This window comes from Condylura cristata, unplaced genomic scaffold (genome assembly GCF_000260355.1).
Source record: "Condylura cristata isolate star-nosed mole 26May11 unplaced genomic scaffold, ConCri1.0 scaffold00003, whole genome shotgun sequence".
Classification (NCBI taxonomy): Eukaryota; Metazoa; Chordata; class Mammalia; order Eulipotyphla; family Talpidae; genus Condylura; species Condylura cristata.
In genome coordinates this window covers 73,756,505-73,775,753 of record NW_004567104.1, presented here as the reverse complement: position 1 = coordinate 73,775,753, position 19,249 = coordinate 73,756,505, and the positions used below count along the sequence as shown (strand labels likewise).

At 48.8% G+C, this 19,249-nt stretch overlaps 1 protein-coding gene across 1 annotated transcript in view; it reads right to left on the bottom strand.

Annotated features, from left to right (window-relative positions):
- Positions 1 to 6: 6 nt before the first annotated feature.
- CLIC6 (chloride intracellular channel 6) overlaps positions 7 to 19,249 on the bottom strand; it is a 41,039-nt gene continuing 21,796 nt past the window's right edge. Inside the window, exons 2-6 of the mRNA XM_004675531.2 lie at positions 9,389 to 9,498; positions 8,805 to 8,930; positions 8,130 to 8,236; positions 7,104 to 7,285; positions 7 to 1,558 (exon numbers count right to left, since the gene is read on the bottom strand). Coding sequence (XP_004675588.1) covers positions 1,397 to 1,558; positions 7,104 to 7,285; positions 8,130 to 8,236; positions 8,805 to 8,930; positions 9,389 to 9,498 — 687 coding nt within the window. The 3' untranslated portion in view covers positions 7 to 1,396. The remainder of the gene's footprint in view (positions 1,559 to 7,103; positions 7,286 to 8,129; positions 8,237 to 8,804; positions 8,931 to 9,388; positions 9,499 to 19,249) is intronic.

Sequence of the window (19,249 nt, the reverse complement as noted above, 5' to 3'; positions counted from 1 at the left end):
TAAGATCATTTTAACATCTAAAAGTACAGAGTGAACACTAGTAACATCTGGTAGGCAATTCACGTGCCAAGTTGAAGTGTGACATCATAAACCTAGTCTTGAAGTCTGACTCTGAGGCAGACCGAAACGCTAACAAGGGAGACCGTGCCGGCCAGCCCCACGGTGTCCAGTGCACAGGGCAACGTGGGCGGAGGCAAGACCGAGGCACTGGTCCCAGGGACACAAAGAGGGACGGCGTTAGGGCCGCTGTCACTGGGCACGTTGAACTGAGTCCCTAGGCGGTGCCTGTCAGTGGTTGGCTCTCTTCCCAACTGACTCGCCATAAAACAGATGCAAAGATTTTCCAGTGAACATCGTCATGACAACCACATGCCACATCCAACTCAACAAGAGGTTCCGGGGGGACGTGTGTGACGTCAAAGGACCGCAGGAAGATGAAATGCAAGACGATTCTCCACCACTCGCAACTGGAGGGAGACGCAGTGTCTCTAAGTGGGGAGGGAGGTGGGGAAGGCAGGAAAGGAAGCTGGAAGGAAAGCCACACGGGCACCTTGCACCATGGTGGAGCAGGGGTAACAAGAACAGGGTCCACTCTGCTTCCCGTTCCAGCTGGCCCCTGCCCATCAGGGGTTCTCCATCCCTGTGAAACCAGGGCTGAGCCTCCTATCCAGCTGGGCCGGGCTGACCCTCTGAGGTCCTGCATGGGTGACCATCAAGGCCAGACCAGGGGGTCCCTCACTTTCCCGCCCTTCAGAATAACACAATTCCAATGTGAATGAAATCGTGTGTGTTGTGAATATGTGTGGGAAAGAGAGACTCAAGAGTCTGACGTGCCACCGTAGTCGTCAGGAGTTAACTAAGTGTCGGGAGGTACCTTGCACCACACTAGTGACACCCTTCTTTTAAACCAGCTGACATTGTTTTTAAATATTAAATAAGATCTGTATCATTTTGCAATGACAAAGACAGCATTCTCATTTTGAAAAAAAAAACTTTACTAGTAATTTTTAGAGGAGAAAGACAGGCTATCTATGATTATGAAAACTATCAGAGGCAATCTTATTTTTTAATTGAAGGAGAAATTGAACTCAAACCTAATTTCCTTGGAAACTTACACTGTGAAATGCCTGCCCCCCGAGCATAGATTACAAGCAGTGAATGTTAAAGATATAAATTAACATAAACTGGACAACTGGTGTGTGTAACCATAGAGACTGGAAATATTCTGACCCACAAATTACACGGTGATGTGTGGCTCACACTACCATATGGGCATTAGTTTGCTAAAGATAGGTTTTTTTGGGGGGGAGGGGGGCAGGGAGGTGGGGTCAAAGAACAGACTCCTGCCATAGCCTAGCCCATCCAAATGTGAAATAAGGCAGAAAACCACCATCCTTCATTTCATTCTTTTTGCAACATCAGAATATGCACGCTCAATCTCCTGGTCAGCTGGACATGTATTTGTGAACTCATCCCTAGCATAAGCATTGTTCAAGTATCTCCAGACGCCAGTCATTTCAGAAGGGAATTCAAAATCTCTGTATCTCTTGGCCACAATCTGAAAATGAAGAGGAAGGTATCAGTGAAGGCAAAATCACTCATCTAGCAATTAGAACAGAAAATCCACCCTCTGAGGTATTCACTATGTCTCTTACTCAAGTCCTGAGATATATTCTCCTCTCAAGTCCAAAGGTCATTTACCTTCAAGCTACCCCTGCTTCCACTCTCACTCTGCATGGGACATTCTGGGAACAGGAAAGGTTATAAAATTTGTATCTCCTGGACTCCAAATATCAGCTCTACCCCTGCTGCCCACCAATCTATTACAGAGGCTGCCAGGGGTCTACTGGCATGTTTGCTCTGTGTTGGGGCTGATTTCTCCTAGTGTTTCTGATTGGTTGTCTTTATGTATCCTGCTGCTGAGTTATTAGGTGCTTAAATATTTGTGTGGCATATTTGGTTTATATTCTACCAGGGTCATTTGTTTCTTCTTGCTGAGCCTCACATCCTGCAATCCCAAGGATTTGTAGATGTTATTAATCCTACAGATCTCCATCATTCTGCCACTGAGGATAATTTCATTGTGGGGCTACCATGTGCAAGGGGTAGACTGATGAAGATAAGGGACTGCAGTCTTGAGCACTGTGAAAATGGTAGATATGACTGTAAGAATAACCATTGAGAGTAAAGACTTCGAGGTGTGCCATTTGAGATGTGTCTTTGGATAGAGGATACCACTAGAACATTTGTCACAAAGGAGGGTGTATTCTGTGGGGACCATATTCACTTCCTACAGCTGCCTTAACAAAGTGTCACAAACTGGGTGACTCAGAGCAGAAGTCACTTCCCTTACTGTCCCAAGACCGGAAGTCTGAGATCAAGGTGTCTGGAGGGTGTTCTCCCTCAAAAGACACCAGGGAAGGATTTGCTTCAGGTGTCTCTCCTGGCCTCAAGGGGCTCCTGATCTCCTGATCCCTCTGCAGTCACAATGCCAGGATTTCCATGGCGCCTTGCCTGTGTCTGTGCCAGTCTAAAATTCCCCCTTTTGTCAGGACATCAGTCACATACCAATCCAGCCTAACAATCCCCACTTTAATGAAATCTGCAAGGACTATCTGATCCAAATAAAGTCATGTCTTGAGGTCAGGGGCTTAGGGCTTCAACATATGAATTTCGTGGGGGCACCGTTCACCCTATAGCAGGTGCATGGGGTACCAAAGGTCAGTTCTGCTATGTAGCCTCGCATTGCATTGAGTCTTGGGCACCTTAGAGATATGAGCATGGGGTTTGTCACAAGTTAAAATGTCTCTGGGACTGGTTTCCAGACTTGGAAGCCCTAGAGTGAGCAGGATAGTGTAAATTAAAAAAAAAAAATCATAAATTAACATCTCTTGCTCAAGCTCAAATTTACTTATGTTTTTGTTAAAAGTGCTTCACTCGGGCCCTCCCTGGTGGTGCAGCGGGTTAAGGCACAGCACAGAGAGGCTTAGACCACTTCCGCATGAATTCGATCCCCGCCTGCCCCTGAGGTGATCCACATGGTGCGGCAGACCTCTCCTGACCCGCCCGCTGCTCCCCTCAGCAGTGTACTTCGTCCATCTGCCTGTTCTGTACCCCACTCTGTCTCTGGTGAATCCTCTCACCCTCCGCATCTCTGGCCTGTACCCCAGTTCTGTACAAATAAATAAAAAAAAAAAGTGCTTCACTCTTTCTATTGGCATTTCTCTGGTTCTCTTCAACCATTTACATTTAACATTTGGGAGCAAATCCATTACATGTATGTCCCTTAAAGATGTACACTTCCACGGTACCACATTTCCTGAATGCGATATGTTATTCCACTTTCCATCCGTCTGTGGATATCTGTGTATTTGTGTGTTTCCATTTGTGGCAATTTAGGATTCGTGATCTATTTTAGCTCTTCCAGAGGTTTTCCATATAGCATTTCAATCATAGGAATTCTCTACTTCTTGATATATCACCTTGGATGCCATCTACTTAATCCTGCTGTGACAAATGAGGAAATGAGTGAAGTGATGCTTCTTTCCATTTATTCTCCCACAGGCAGTAAAAACATCCCCCATTTACACAGATTCCTGTAACTATTATAATCTTACTTGCTCAGTCTTTGTTGTAATTTTCGACTTAAACAATTTCTGTTCCTTGCCAGTTCTCTCATATCTGACACCTTCTCTGTTCTCAGATTCTTCTTTTATTCATTTATCACAATTTTATCTTTTTTAAAAAAAGAGTTTATTTTATGGAGCCCAGATGTCTTGGTAAAAACAATTGACTTGAATATAAAATTCTTGCATCACACAACCTTTCCTTAGTTCTCTGTAAGAGTTAAGAGATTCTTCCCGGCTTGGGTTGTGGTCATGAAATAGATGAGGCCAGTCTGAATTTCTTCCTTATGCGGTGGTCTTACTGATTACTACTATCGATGCTGTTGTTGCTATTGCTATTATTATTATTATTACCAGTATTATCATTAGAGACTCCAGGGTCATTTTATCCTCAAGGTTCGTTAATTAAACACATCATAGTGCATTGTCAACATGTTATTTAACTTGTAGGTTCAGGTCATTCTTTAGCCCAAATAATATTTCCTTTGCATCTGCCTCTTTTCTCTTGCCATTTCTAATGATGAACATTGGGCATCTCTCCAATCACCTTTACCTCCTGGTATGTCTCGAATTGATTTTTGATGGATTTCTTGCCCCTGAGTACTGCCTGAAAGGTCTAGCTCTTGCTACTTCAAATATTTACTTTGGGAATGATGTTCTTTCCCAAGTCTCTTTCTTGAGACTTGGCAGCCTGATGCTCAGCCTCTTTGTGATAGTATATATATTTTTACACGGTGTATCTGGTCTTTGGGCTTTTTCTCAGATGATTCATGTTCTCTTTTATTTCTTCGAGGCCACAGTGAGGTGTCTCTCTGAAAAGTTCTTTAATTTGTGGGACTCTCCATCATATAAATGACTCTCTTTGTTTCATCTCTAGCCACATTTAGGTCCCCTTGGATTCTTTTTGGTTATTATTAATCATCTTTTATTGAGTCAGAACTACTGGACCCATCAAATTCTTAAAAACAGTGTGGAGATCAAGGGAGAGAGATGGGACAGCTGGTAGACCCATGTGGATACAAATCTCATACATCAAGTCACCAAACGCTGCTCCATCCTCTGCCTCAGTAGGAGGAGGGTTAAGGTTTGGATCAGGTTTGGATTAAGTACAGGGTTAGGAAAAAATTCATGGTTAGGGTTATGATTAGGGTCAAGCTTAGAATTAGGGTTAGGTTTGGGTTAAGGTTAAGGTTATGGTTAAGTTCAAGGTTGAGTTTAGGTTTAAATTAAGTACAGGGTTAGGGTTAGGTTCACCGTTAAGGTTACCATTGTTGAGGGTCAGGGTTGGCTTCAGGTTTAGTGGTAAGGCATTTTCCACGCTGAGATTCCCATACTCAGCACTAGGTGTTCATGGTTTAAAGTGATGTTCATGTAATTTATAGTTTCTCTCTTGAATGTTTCAAGGCTGTTTCATTTTCCCTGCACTGATTCACAGGGGATATGACCTCCCCTCTCATTTCCTCTCCCCACTTTTACTCTGGATTGGGGAGATGAAGAATATAAAGACTGTCCCTGTGAGCACCGTTCAACTCCGCCTCCTGGAGCTTGCCGCTGGAGAGTGATTTCTTTTTCTCTCACTCTCATCTATATTACGCCTTCGTCGTCAGACAGAAAATGTTTGATTTGAGAATTTTAGGACTGCATTATTGACTTTTAGGGAAACATTAACCCCCACAAACATGTAGAGAAACAGGTCTTGATCTTGTGACACCTCACACTGTCCGAAGTTTCTTTGTCTTTGAGTTGGGGATCTGTACTTTCCTGGTTTTATGAAAGATAAAGTTAATGCTCTATTTTTTCTTATTGTTTCCTCTGGGTTTCAGGAAGGGGAATAAATTATACATTTTATTAAATTTAAATTATAAATTCTTTTACTCTCTCATCTCCTACCATAAAATCCTCTAGACTGTTTCTCATTTCCTTTCAGAAGTGCTCCATCCTGGAAGTTTATTAAGCTGTTTGGTAATCTGAGTGCTAAATGGCTTTGAAGACTCTGTTCTTAAGTCTTATACTGGAGTCAGGGGCTGATTTATTTTACTGTCATTTCTCCCTTCCTCTGACATTCTTTAAAGGATCTAGGTGGCCATGCTGTTATATGATCGGGGTGTCCCCTGGCTTTTCCCACCTCCACGTCCTTCTGTGACATTACCCCATTCATAGCAAAAACGAGGAAATAGCCACTAAAATTCACAAGGACAATTTTTTTAAAGTGCTTCCTAGACTCCCCATTTGAACACTCGGCAGTGGAGCAGATTTTGAGGGGCTGCAATGCTGCCATAAATTTTAGACATCGGGAAATTGACAGAGTTGTTGGAAAGAATATTTACTTGTGAGATCAACATCTTTCAAGACTTGCATTTCAAGCTGGTGCCCTTGAGCACACGTGTAAGAGAACAGAAAGAAGACAAAAGGGGGAAGCAAGGAAGAGGAAGAAGAAGCGCAAGGAGAGAAGGAGGGAATGCCGTGAGGTGACAGGGTGGGAGGCTGCCAGCCACAGGGGCAGCCGTGTCACCAACAATGCCTGTCACATTTGTAGATTAATTTCTTAATGCCAATTAAATGTGCCATTCGAACAACAAACGCAAGTTTCTAGCCCTGGATTTGCCCTCGTTTTCTCTCCCACCTTCCCTTTCCTTGAACCACAGGCCTTGCTGTAGCCCGGCTGGGACTGTAATAATCAAGATGCCCAGAACAAACCTTGGGCTTCCTCCTGGGACATCGGGGGCTCCTGCAGGTCTCAGACACAGCGGTGTGACAGCAAGGGACACTAATGAGGCAGCCATCACTGAAGGCTCCAAGTGGGTGCCCTTGGGACCCCTGGGTCAGCCCCCAAAGTTCTAGTGAGTAGGACAGGTCTGGCTCCACTGGCCTGTACTTCTAAAGCGCTCCCAGACAGCCACAGGCCTGCTAATGCTGGAGCAGCTCTGGCCTAGGGGTGTCAGCACTAGGAGGAAATGACCCCCCGCTCTTACATTCACTTTGTCTCTCTGGGAAGACAGAGGCCAAACCTGGCAGAGGCCCAGCCAGGAGCTGGGTGCTGCACCCCAGGGGCGAGGGTCCGTGTAAAGAGCTGAGAGGACACGCCTTGTCATCTCGATGACATGCCAATCCCAGCCATCGGCCACAAGTGACTCAGCGCACATCTTCATACTGAAGATTCCACACATCAGCTGCGAGCCTAAAGCAGCAAGTGTGGGCTGCAGCCACCATCCCTCCAGGCGCTGTCCCACACCTCTCCCTCAGGGTGGGGGTGGGCTGTGACCTGGGGGGAGGGGCCCTGGGAGGAAAGTATCCCTGAGCAACGCCATGGATCTGAAACTTGGGGTTTGGCTGTTTCAGACAGAAACAAGCTCAACTTTTTAAATTCTGCAGTGCACATTTCAGATGGTTTCGGTGTCTGGCCAAAACACAAGCCAAAACCAAATCAAACAAAGCCCCATTCATGTCTTCCACACCCGTGACGGAGCCGCTGCGAACCTTAATAATGTGGAGCTTGGGTAAGAGGTTGCAGTCGGCCAGCGTGAGCTCATCCCCGTCCAGGAACTTCCTTCCAGAAGCAGCGACGTCCTCGGTGCCATCGGCATCTATTTCATCCGGCAAGGGGCTATTTAAGTAATGATCCAGCTTCTTCAGAGCCTTCAGCAGATTCTTTTCATAAACTGAAACACGAAGGCAAACACAGCCCCTCAGAGACAGGAAGCCCCCTTCTTCCCAAGCCATGGAGACACAGAGTCAGGCGAGTCTGGGGAGCAATCGGTCTGAGGAAAGGACTCACACCCCGCCCCCGGAAAATAGCTCTGCTTCTACTGATGGACATGAGGGTGGTCGTGGGTCCTCAGAGAGAGGGAGGGAGAGAGAGAGTGAGTGTGGGGGGGAGTTAGGGGCAGTCATTTCAGTAATGCCTACTGAACATTGCTACTGCTGAACTCATTCATTTGTTTAAAAAGTATTTATGAGAAGCCCACAATGAAGCGACACTGGGGAACATCAAACACTTTCTGTACAGTGATAATTTTCTCCTAAAAAATGTTGTTGTCTGGGGCCCTCCCTGGTGGTGCAACGGGTGATAGCGCAGCACTGTAAGCCAGCCACAGCTGCTTAGGTGAGAGTTCAATCCCCAGCCCCGGAGGTGACCACAGGGCGCGGCAGACCTCTGCTGTCTCGCCCGCTGCTCCCCTCAGCAGTGTGCTTCCTCTATCTGCCTGTTCTGCTCCCCACTCTGTCTCTAGTGAATCCTCTCACGGCTCCTGCACCTCTGGCCTGTACCCCAGTTCTGTATGCATAAATAAATAAATCTTTTTCTAAAATATGTCATTTTCTGGGCTCCCAGCCTCCAGATAAACTGTTCAGGCCTTGAAAGCCATGTGCAGCCTCAAAGTTGGAGGGACTCTGTCTTTGTCTCTATACACAGGGTGCCAGAATTCCTGGGGACTTCCAGGGTGCTACTCCCCTGTAGTCTGGGGTCTGCATTGGCAACAGGGACAGGAAGATGCAGGCACTCACTCTCGTTGGCATCCTTCTTGGTGTTTTTTATAAATGCTGAAAATTTGGCAAATACATCATTTCCTGCAGAGTTAGATTCAGGGTGCTGAGTCCCCAGCTTTGGATACCTTGAAAAATTCAAAATGAATATATCACAGACAGCAATGCTTGAGGTTGGATGACTTGATGGTGGTGAGGGACATATCTTCCTCTGAGTGAATATATAGAAGAAAACTTCCCCTGATGGCCTTCCCACTCTGTCTACAAGGACCAGAAGCAATGCCGTCTAGGGAGAAGATTCTAGATCCCCCTGGGATGGTCTCACCTGGCCTCACTGTGTCTCCCTACTGAAGTAAATACCATGGACTAGAAGTTCCCAGCATTTCGTGATATTGCATGTCAACACAGACACCTTCCAGAAATGGCCAAACCGCTCAAACCACCAACTTCCTGCCATTCAACCCTCACACCAAATTGTGGGTGCAGAGAGCTCGAAGTCCCCTTCACGCAAAGTTTCTGTTCTTGCCGCTCTCTGTACTTCCCGTGGCAAGCTACAGGTCCAGCTAAGGGAGTCAGCAGCACAGAAGGCTACATGCATAAAGCCAAGAGCCCCAGAATTGTCCTCAAAGGTGGGGGGCAGGGGGAAAGGGCGCCGGGGCCAGAACCAGTTATGGAAGCTGTTTTTATGATACCGACCTTGGGGGAGCTAATTTCTCCTCTAAGAACTCCTCGATCTTGTTCACATCCGTCTTAACTTCACCATCAAAGGTCATAAAAGGAGGATTTGTTCCAGGAGCCAGGTTCTGCAGGTCTGCGGGCTTCCTGGGTGGGAGGAAAATGCAGCATTTACAGGAAATGTGCCCAGATTTCCAAGGCTTAGCCATGGCCTCACCAATCAAAAAGAAAACGCTGGTGAATTTCAAAGGAGACTGTGGGTGTGTAAAGTGTCACGCTGATAGTGGGAGCAGGCCCTGTGCTGGATGTGGAGGTGGAAAGTTAAGTCTCCCGGTGTGGCCAGCCAGGACCGATGCTCAGACAGGCTCTGGGGAGCTCTGCAGCTGATCAGTAACTGGGAGAGCAGGTTCCTGGGGCGCCCCCACTCCTACCCCTGCCTGATTATGGTGGAGTCAGCCGATGAGCTTGTAATTACCACCTGGCCCACGCTCGGCTTCCATACAGGGTCCTGACCACCATGGACATGCTCATGGGTGTCCCGGAGTGAGTGAGTGTGTGTGTGAAATCAAGAGCAGCCACTCAATCATGAAGAAACCTTGTCTTACCTTTTCAGGTCCACTGTTGTCACATTAAATATAACACCTTTTAGCCAGAGAATCATGAAGAGACGCTGAGAAAATGGGCAATTTCCAATGCTCTCGCCATCATAGCCAGCCTACAAGTGGAAAAAGAAGTATTTATGGGAGCTGGTCTCGCGGTTGCAAATGCCAGATTCCACGGCCATGTGAAAACAAGGTAGACTTTTGTCCGAGGCTATGATACTGCAAGTTTCTTCTGAGGCCATTGTACCCAGCCTGTAGGCCAGGTTGGAGCTGGGGGGGGGGGGGGGGTCTCACACATGCAGGCACATACTCACTCACGCACACACACTGCATGGAGCATTTTCTTCTTTCCCCACCACCTCACCACTTCCGGCCATGCTGGCCTCTGAGTCACAGGTCACAGAAGGAAAAAGCAACAAGAGGAATCTATTTGTTATCAAACTCCCCCTGCTTGTCTTCCCCTTCCTTCTATCTCTTGATTTTTTCCAGAAACAACACACCTCTCTCTCCAGGATGATCAGGCTAAAGAGCAGACCAACAAACTCTCCCGCTGAGATTCCACCCCTAACAGTCTCTACTGAATGGGATGGATGGAGTACAGGAGATCTGAGGTTGCTGAAAACAGGAAGATGTGTCTGTTGCTTTGTCTGGTTCATGGGGTACAGAGAGATGGAGACTGTTTGACCCTGAAGGTAAATTATTGCATAGTTACCATCAAAGGTAGAGAGACAGGAGATGGCTCCTCCTTGATAAACCGAAGCAGGTCACAGACACACCATCACACACAACAAACTCAGGCAGAGAAACATGCTGAACATACATGTTCCCTCCTGTGGGCTTCTGGCCAAGGGGAAAAGGCAGGTGTTGATATTGGAGAAGAGAAAGGAGACCTGGGGGCTGCACACCTCCCGGTTGATGGAGTGGTGGAATGAGGGCTGACAAAGGAAGATCCAAAACTCTTCCTCCCCTTCCTGGCTTTCTCTGTTCCACCTGTGCATGACAGGTTTGCAAGACCAACCAAGTGCCAGGAAGGCAAGAGGTGCCTCACATTCCCAGGCCTCATGTTCCACGCTGAGCCAGAGCTCATCAGCAAAAACACAACCAGCCACATTTCAAAGACCAAGGCACCCATACGTAGTTAAAACAAAGGTGAGAGGTAGACTGAATAGGCAGAACGTGAGCTGCAGGCTGAGAATTGAAGAAATAGCAGGGATCTCATGGAACTTTCCAGTTGAGAAGAGAGATGTTAGTTGGTTAGCAAGCTAATTTCAGAGAAGTTCTCTGCCATTAGTGTTCTTACGTTGACTGGAGTAGTTGATAACAAAAGGGTCCTGCAGATTAAGAGGATGATTGACTTATTCCCTGATTTTAAAAAGACACGATTCATCTCAAAAGAGGAACTCCAAAAGGCCAGGCCAATAAGCACATGAAAAGTTTCTTAATACCTTTACTGGACAGGAGAGAAGGAAATGAAAACAAAGACAATTCTGATAGGCACCTATTAAAATGGCTAATACAAATGATCTGACAATAATAAATGACGGCATGAATGCAGAGCAACGGAATTCCCACTCACTGTTGATGAGTGTGCAAATTGGTACAACTTCAAAACTGTGGCCTAGCTACCTGCCGAAGCTAAACATGTAACTCAGCACTGCCACTCCAATGGAGATGCGTGCTTACAGGCACAAAAGCCCCTTATATGAATGGTCTTAACAGCTTTCATGAAAGAGTCAAAACCTGGAAACCATCAGATTCCATCAAGAACAGAGTGAGTAAGGGCCCTCCCTGGTGTCGCAGTGGGCTAAAGTGCAGCACTGCAAGCTGGCAGTAGCCGCTTCAGTGCGAGTTTGATCCCTGGCTCCAGAGGTGACCACATGGACGGCAGACCTCTCCTGACCCGCCCGCTGCTCCCCTCAGCAGTGTACTTCATTGATCTGCCTATTCTGCTCCCTGCTCTGTCTCTGGTGAATCCTCTCGCTGTCTCTGCACCTCTGGCCTGTGCCCCAGTTCTGTGTGCATTAATAAATAAATCTAAAAAAAAAAAAAAAAGAATAGAGTAAGTAAGGGAAGTAAGTTGTATATTCACATGATCAGACACCATAACGGGAAAGAATTAGCAACTGTGTGGATAAATCTCACACACATAATGTTGAACTCAAAGACTCAAAAGAATGCCATATATAATTCAGTGTAAGTGAGGTTTAAACACAGGTAAACGTCTCTCTATGATGGGAGATAGAATAGCAATTGTGCCTGGAATCTGGAAGTTACTTGGGAAGGGAGGAAAGGAGGGAGATTTATCAGTGGTGGAAATGTTCTTTAACTTCATTTAAGTCGTGGCTTTCAGATATATTCAATTGACTAAGTTAAGGCTTAGGTACTTTATACTACATGTTTTACTTCAAAACAAAAGGTAAGTAAAAATATTTATTAAAAAAATACTAAGAAAATAAAAATTTAAAAAAAATAGAGTCTAATTCATAGGGTAGTGCATGGGGCCTAGGAACTGAAATTTTCCATGACTTCCCCCTAAGGTGATGGGATGTTGGTATTCAGGGATCTGGCTAGGAGGAAGCAAGGCCCGAGCCCCACCTCATTCAAAGGCACCAGCATTATCATGATGTAGAAGACAGAACAGTTCCAACCCCCCAAGGGGATGATCCCTTGGTCAGAAGACTGCAGACTTTCTAGTTAATTAGTGCTGCCACACAGCATGAAGATAGTACGTTGACTGAACGCACAGAAGGAGCCATCATAGACTCAGCTAAACGGATTCAGAGCCCTCTAAGCACGTTGCACCCCCTTCCCGCTCCCCCAGCCTCCCTTCCCCCCTTCAGCATTTATTACATAGCCACATACTGTAGGGGAGGGTGTGAGCTCCCCCAGCTGGAATCGATGAAGCTGCTCCTAACTCGGGGATGGGAGGTGAGCAGTTAGCACCCTAGCATCCTAGTGGGCAGGCCTCAGAGCTCCCTGCGAATGAGCCCTGGAAGAACGCTCCCTTCCGCCAGCCTCCGCCTTGGGAGTCTCGTCGCTAGGCGGCCATTTTGAAAGATGCCCCATGGCCTCCTTCCTCTGTCCTGGAGTAAGAAGAGCACAGAGCCGAGTTATATAAACTCCCAGGGGCTTGCTGCTCAGATCCCTCTTAAATCACGGCACTTTCTTAAGGGCTACAGGTTTGGACAGAGTCGAGCCAAGAAAGGGGGGGAGGGGGACATGAAAGTGCAGGGACGCAAAGCCACATATTTCAGCCAGCCCCGACTTGCTCCACAGCTCTTCAACCTCTTATTTTTATGGTAGTTACACTAAGCACAGTAAAGTCTAAGATAAGTTCTGCAGAGTGGGGTGATTGTTTTCGTTCTCTCTCCCCCTTGTCTCCCTGACCTTGGGAATCCTGTTATAACTCATTCTGAATGCGGCAAATCCCCGCTCAATCCCTGAGTTCTGTGCCTGGCTGGAAGTCTTCATAAAGTTCACCTGGATGATGAGCTCTGTGTGGGTGCCGGTCTCTGCAGCAGCTGAGGCCAGGCCTCTGGGGAATAAGGAGCCTGCCCAGCTCTTCTTAGTCTCTTGAATTGTCTTAACAGAAACCAGTGTTTTTCGCATGAAAGCTGCCTTCTTACCAACTCCTAAATCTTCTTCCTCCACCTCTTCATGTTTTATTGAGTTGCCACTTACTGATAAAACTATCATTGAGGCCCTCCCTTGTGGTGCAGCGGGGTAAAGCTCAGCATTAAGAAGCTAAAGCCACGGCAACATGAGTTCGATCCCCGCCTGCCCCGGAGGTGACCACATGGCGCGGCAGACCTCTCCTGACCCGCCCCCACGGCTGCTCCCCTCAGCAGTGTGCTTCTTCGATCTGCCGGTTCTGCTCCCCACTCTGTCTCTGGTGTACCCTCTCATTGCCCCTGCACCTCTGGCCTGTACCCCAGTTCTGGATGCATAAATAAATCTTAAAAAAAAAAAAAACTATCATTGAGAGTACAGCTCACTCCTCCCCCCGTGCTCACCCTCTACTAAAGTTCCTGCCAAGACCCATCCCACTGTAACCCCCTTCCCCTACTTTTCCCCCTCCCCTCTACTTACTGTTTAGTTTAGAGTTGTATTTGTTGTGTTTTGCTAATTGCTTTTTCTTATTTCTATTCTGTGTCATGAGTGGAACCATCTGGGAATTGTCTTTCACTTTCTGATTTTCCCCTGGGCATCACCCCCTCAGGTTCTAGCTCACAAGCAGTGTGGCGAGCTTTTTAACAGCTGCATCGTATTCCTTCATGTACCAGGACCACCACTTCTTGAATCCATCATCTGCCGGCCTGGGGCACTGGCACAGCTCCCTACCTGGTCTGTTGAGAATAGTGCCTGGCTACTTAAGAACAGGATCTCCATATTTCACATGAATCAAAAGGTGAGATGCGATATATTTTTTACAACATGAAAGCTGCCTTTGTCATCTGTAAAAACAGCAGTTCCTCAACAGACTCCTTCCTAGAATTACACCCGGGGACGCCGGAAGTAGGGGGAAGCGAGGTGGGGGGTGACAGTCTACCCTGCCGAGGTCTGGCAGGTAGCGAGCAAGCAACCCAGTGGGTGTGCACTCACCCACGTGCCCTGGACTCCACCCTCCCCCCAGCGCAGCCAGGGGACAGGAGGCCACCAGGCACTTGAGAGGAATTAGCCAGCTGCCATCACTGCCAATAAAACAAGATTTACATATCCAGCGTTGCTTCATCTTAAATTGCTCTAAAACATTTTTTTTCTGTCTCGGTCTGTTGTAAATGAGGGGGTTACGGGAACACAGTGGGAGTGACTAGGACGCCTTGCTGCCTAATTTTATTACTTTAATGTGCTTCAGTGCTCGGATGTGCCAGCAAAAATAAAGGCAAAGATATGCCATCTTCCCAGCCAGTGATTGAGCAATAACGGGAGAGTATCGTCTTGGCTGGACTCGTGAGGCAGACGAGATGGTGGGATAAATACAGAGATATTAGGAGCGAATAACTGACACCACCACCGTAATTGGAACATCTTATCATATAAAGTTTTATTTTCCAATGCTGATAATTCTCTCAGGCTAATTACACGCCGGGCTACAATCCGTCAGCAGGGTTCCCAGCCTGCGGGGGAAATTTTTGTACATTTCTGATAAAATCAAATGAAGCCGTTTGAGAGATCACAGCCTCTTTTGTCTCCAGGGAAGAGCCAGGCTCTTGGAAAACCCAAAACTGTGGTTCTGCCTTGCAAATTCTACTTTGGGAGTGCCCAGGAGAGTAACTCAATAGAAAAACACCAGCAGGGCCTCTGCCTTGTGCTGAGAAACAGCTCAGAGACCCGGCCCTGTGCAGGTCACAACTTCTCCCACCTACTCTTGCATCCTGCTCCATGCAGAATTGGGGGGACAGCGGGATTTCGTCATTTCTTTTCTGTGCTTTACTCCTCAAGAAAACGACCTCCCTGACGCTGGGCTTATTCACACCCCCACAATCCCACCTTCCCCTTCAGTGACTCTGCCCCACAGGAGGTGACCTCTCAAGGTGTTCCTGGTGGCTCTCCAGCACCCCACCCTGCTTCCTGCACCCACCACCTTATCCCCCAGCTTTTTGGCTCTACCTTTTAGAAAATTCAGTGTGGGCCGAAATGGGAACACATTCTAAGAGAAGACATTTTCCTCCTCTACTCAAACGTAATAAAAAGTGATTTGGGGGTGTAGAGAAGTTAAAGAAGAGGTGATATTGGTGCTATTCTAATCAGTAGGAATACTTGGCAGTATTCTAACCACCCCTTTGTAGTAACCGGCTTTTCCGCACGGGAACGGGCTTTGCATTCTGCATGCAGAGGAATCTTTGGTTCTGCAGAAAACCGAGGGGAGCCTGGCGGCAAGTAGCTAAATTAGCTCCATCACAGGTGGAGAAAATCCGTGAGTAAAGATGGCTGCTCAGTGTCCGACTCCCCAGAGGGCCTTTCAGCTGAACGAATGCAGTAGCTGACCGAGCTGGCCAGAGGAGACAGGGAGAAGGCAGAGATGGGAGTGGCTGAGATGGGAAGGCAGAGATGGGGCTGGCCCTGGCCAGCCACCAGAGTTGGTTCTCTTTCAAGAACAGTGTGGTCAAGAGGCCTGGCCAGCACTCGCCTCTGTTGACAGCTGACCCAGCAGAAGGTTGAACACTGCACAGCCAACCAGCTGGGCGTCTCCTCCCTGGGAGACACCGAAGTCTCTGAACAGCTCCTGTGTCTGCCAGAGCACCATGGCCTCACACGCTGTGGCATCTGGACACTTGGTGACTGAATGCCCAGACCTTGGCCTTCAGCAGCTAGGCTCCATGGAGTTCCCAGAGCCAGGACGCTGCTCTCACAACCTGTGAGCGTCTGGCACCGACAAGAGTTTGAGGCCATCTGTATGGTGGGGGGAGGCCCAGGGCTCCGACTGCCCACTGGCCTGTGGGTCAGCTGTGTCTGGACGGTAGTGGCGTTACAGGGGGGTCCCCAGGAAAAGGGGAAGTTCTAGGTTTCCTGCCCCACCCGGAGGGAGGGTGGAGCTGAGCAGAGAAAGAAGAGGAGAGAAGGAATCTGAGGGAGAAGGAAGCAGGATGGAGAGCCAGAAGGAGACCTGAGGAAGCCACCCGGAGCAGCAGGCACGTGAGGGAGACACCGTGCTTGACTCTTGACCCTGGACTGGGTGAAAGAGACGTGGGAGAGAGGGGAGGTGACTCTGGCAGTGTTTGTATTCATTTTGATTTTGCTCTTTTCCTCCCAGACTTTCTGGCCATGTCTGACCCCTTTCCATGGGTCCGGCCGAAGATGCTTTAGTCTTGTGGCCGCTTTCAGGCCTTGCTCTGGGCCAACCCCCTCTGGGTGGGCTTTTGCCCATGAGGGGACGGGTCACTGCAGGTGTTTGATTTAGATGTTCTATTCTTTGTCTCCTGTATTGTATACTCATGTATTTAAGTTCCTTTTCATTAAAGTCATATGTTTTGTCTTGATGCAGTGGATGGCAGAACCCATGTTTGGCAGAACCCAGGTTTGGGGGTTCGGTGGTGCCCCTCTCCCTGCCCTGTAACAGAGGGGGTATGCACGCCCCTGCCCACACCCTCAGGGTCCTAGTCCAGGCCTGCCTGGGGAAGCGGTGGGGCCAGGCCCCGTGGGAAGCCGTGCTCCTGACCCTCTGGCTCTCACTGGAAGCGCCGGAGGACGGGCTGTCTCTAACCCTCACAGGGGCACGAGTCTGAAGTGTCTGAGCTGGGACCTCTGCTCCGCCTGGCGGTGCCCACAGGCCCCGGCCTTGTTCCTACACATGGAAAACACAGGGAAGTGACTGGGGGCTTGAATCCAGGGCGCTCTGAGCTCCTGAGCCTGGTCCATTTCCAGAAGGGCTCCCAGCTACCCTGCTCTTCCTTTCCTGGGCCAAAGACAAAGAGCTGCTCCCTGAGAGGCTCCCTGTTCTCACCACTAAGTGAGCGCCATGGGTTGGGCTTGGGGGGGAGGGCAGACGTAAGGGAAGGAAGAGAGGAGGTGGGTGAGAGGGGACGACCCAGGGCCTGAACTGCCCCAGCAAAGCCCCCCCAGACATCAGGGCTTACAGATCTGAGCAACAGTGTTGAAGTAGATCTAGGATTTTCTGGTTTGGGATGATTCTGTAAAAAAGATTTCAGTCTAATGGATGAAACTTTCGTTTGCCTGAGAAGTTAAACCTTGTGTTTTGAAGCAGCTTCAGGTCTCAGAGGCAATAGGGTTGGGGGGGAGGGTGGGTTCAGTGTCTGGTAGGAGAGGGGGTGTGAACTCTGAACTTAATTGTGTGGCCTTGGGCAAGTCAATTGTACTCCCAGAGCCTCAGTTTCTCTTTCTAAAAGACTGGGGGGAGATACTGGTCCTCACAGGATAGACCTGGTCTCCCCGACACCCAGTCAAGACGGTTATTACTGTTATTATCATCATTACGCTCCCCAGCGTGAGCACACACAACAGACAATTATGGAAGTTAGGCCACTTTTTAACAAGCCTGAATTAGTGTGATTTTCATGCCCAACCGTATTGGCCTTAAAAGAACCACTAGTTACTCTTTTCCTCAAAAAGTGACGCCTCCTATATTGACTTCAAGTGAAAATTAAGACCTGAAGTCATTTTCTTAATTGCAAAGCAAACAGGGGCAGGGCCCGCCTGAGGCCGGCAGGGAGGACAGGCTGGAAGCCCTTGGCCAGGCCGCGCCGGATGGGAAGCACTTTTTTCTTTTCGAGAAATGACACCAAAGTCCTCTGCCTTGGAGGGTGAGGAGGCTGGTTGTCTCTCTGACCTTAGGGGCCTGTCCCTCATCCCAAGGGGCGCCCCGGGCCAGGGAGAAGGTCCTCTTGGGGAAAGGTTGTTATAACAAAGTCAGGGAGAGCTGAGCACACCACTCCCTCTTTTCTTCTTAAGATTTATTTATTTATGCACACAGAACTGGGGTACAGGCCAGAGGTGCAGGAGCAGGGAGAGGATTCCCCAGAGACAGAGTGGGGAGCAGAACAGGCAGATGGACTGAAACACACTGCTGAGGGGAGCAGAGAGTGGACAGGAGAGGTCTGCTGCGCCATGTGGGTCACCTCTGGGGCCGGGGATCGAACCCGCACCAAGGCGGCTGCAGCCAGCTTGCAGTGCTGCGTCCTAACCTGCTGTGCCACCGGGGGGGGGGGGGGGTTTTTCTCCTCCCCTCCTCCCTTCTCAAAGCTGGACAGCTTTGAAGGCAGTAGCCCCCAGCCAGCCACTTGGAACGCGGTCTTTCAAAACTGAAAATAGCGACACCTCTCCAAAGAGCCGCTAGGTGCCACGCCTCTGAGGGACTTGGGGACTTGGACGCTCAGATGCCCTGTGACCCCCACTTTACAATGAGGGCACTCTGAGGGACTTGGGGACTTGGACGCTCAGATGCCTGCTGCGACCCCCACTTTACAATGAGGGCACTAAGGCCCAGGCAGGCCCCGAGGACCATCCTCAGGGACGCGCAGGATTAGGCGAACAAAGGCTTTACCTGTTCTGCCCACTGGACCCGGGGCATGGTTCCTGTTATTTCCAGGCGCTGCCCCTGGCTCAGAGCACCCACCCTCACCTTTCCCTAAACACCTGCCCCTCCCCCAGCACACGCTCCCCCTCTGCAGTCACCTGGCCAGATCTCCCGGCACCCAAATTCCTGCAGCAGCCTCCTGCTGGGCCTCTCCCCGGATTCCTGGTCTCTCTGATCTCCTTCCTCTGATCTTGCCGTACCCTGGACAAGGCTATTAGCCCCGATAAAATGCCGTTTTCCTGAGCTCATGCTGCTGGAATGTTCTTCAAGCTCACATACAAATTACAGTAGTCTCAAGCCCTGTGATCCAACATTTGACATTTCACTGTGCTTCTTTGCAACGTTGGGAACGCAGCTCCCACCTCCATGTTGGGTGAGAATTGATCAGACGATACTTGAAAAGTTAAGACAGAGACAAACACACAGACATTTGGTAATATGATGCCTCCCTGCTTTCCCCCTGGGCCTCCCTTCCACGCTCTGACTCCAGTTTCTCCTGTCTCCTCTTTCTTCTTCCCTTCTCTTCCTCCCTCCTTCTCTTCCTTCCTTCCTTCCCTCTCTTCTCCCTTTCACCCACTCTCCAGCTGTTGGGGGGAAGGATGTCCTGAACACTCTCCACAGATAGGGTATGGACCCCACCGCACCCCAGACCTAAGAGAGCCGAGACGCCAAGGTCCCATATGTCGTCATCACCGAGGGGCGGGTCCTGGGAGCTGAGGGCGGGGCTAGCGGCCAGAAGTAGATCTAGGATTTTCTGGTTTGGGATGATTCTGTAAAAAAGATTTCAGTCTAATGGATGAAACTTTCGTTTGCCTGAGAAGTTAAACCTT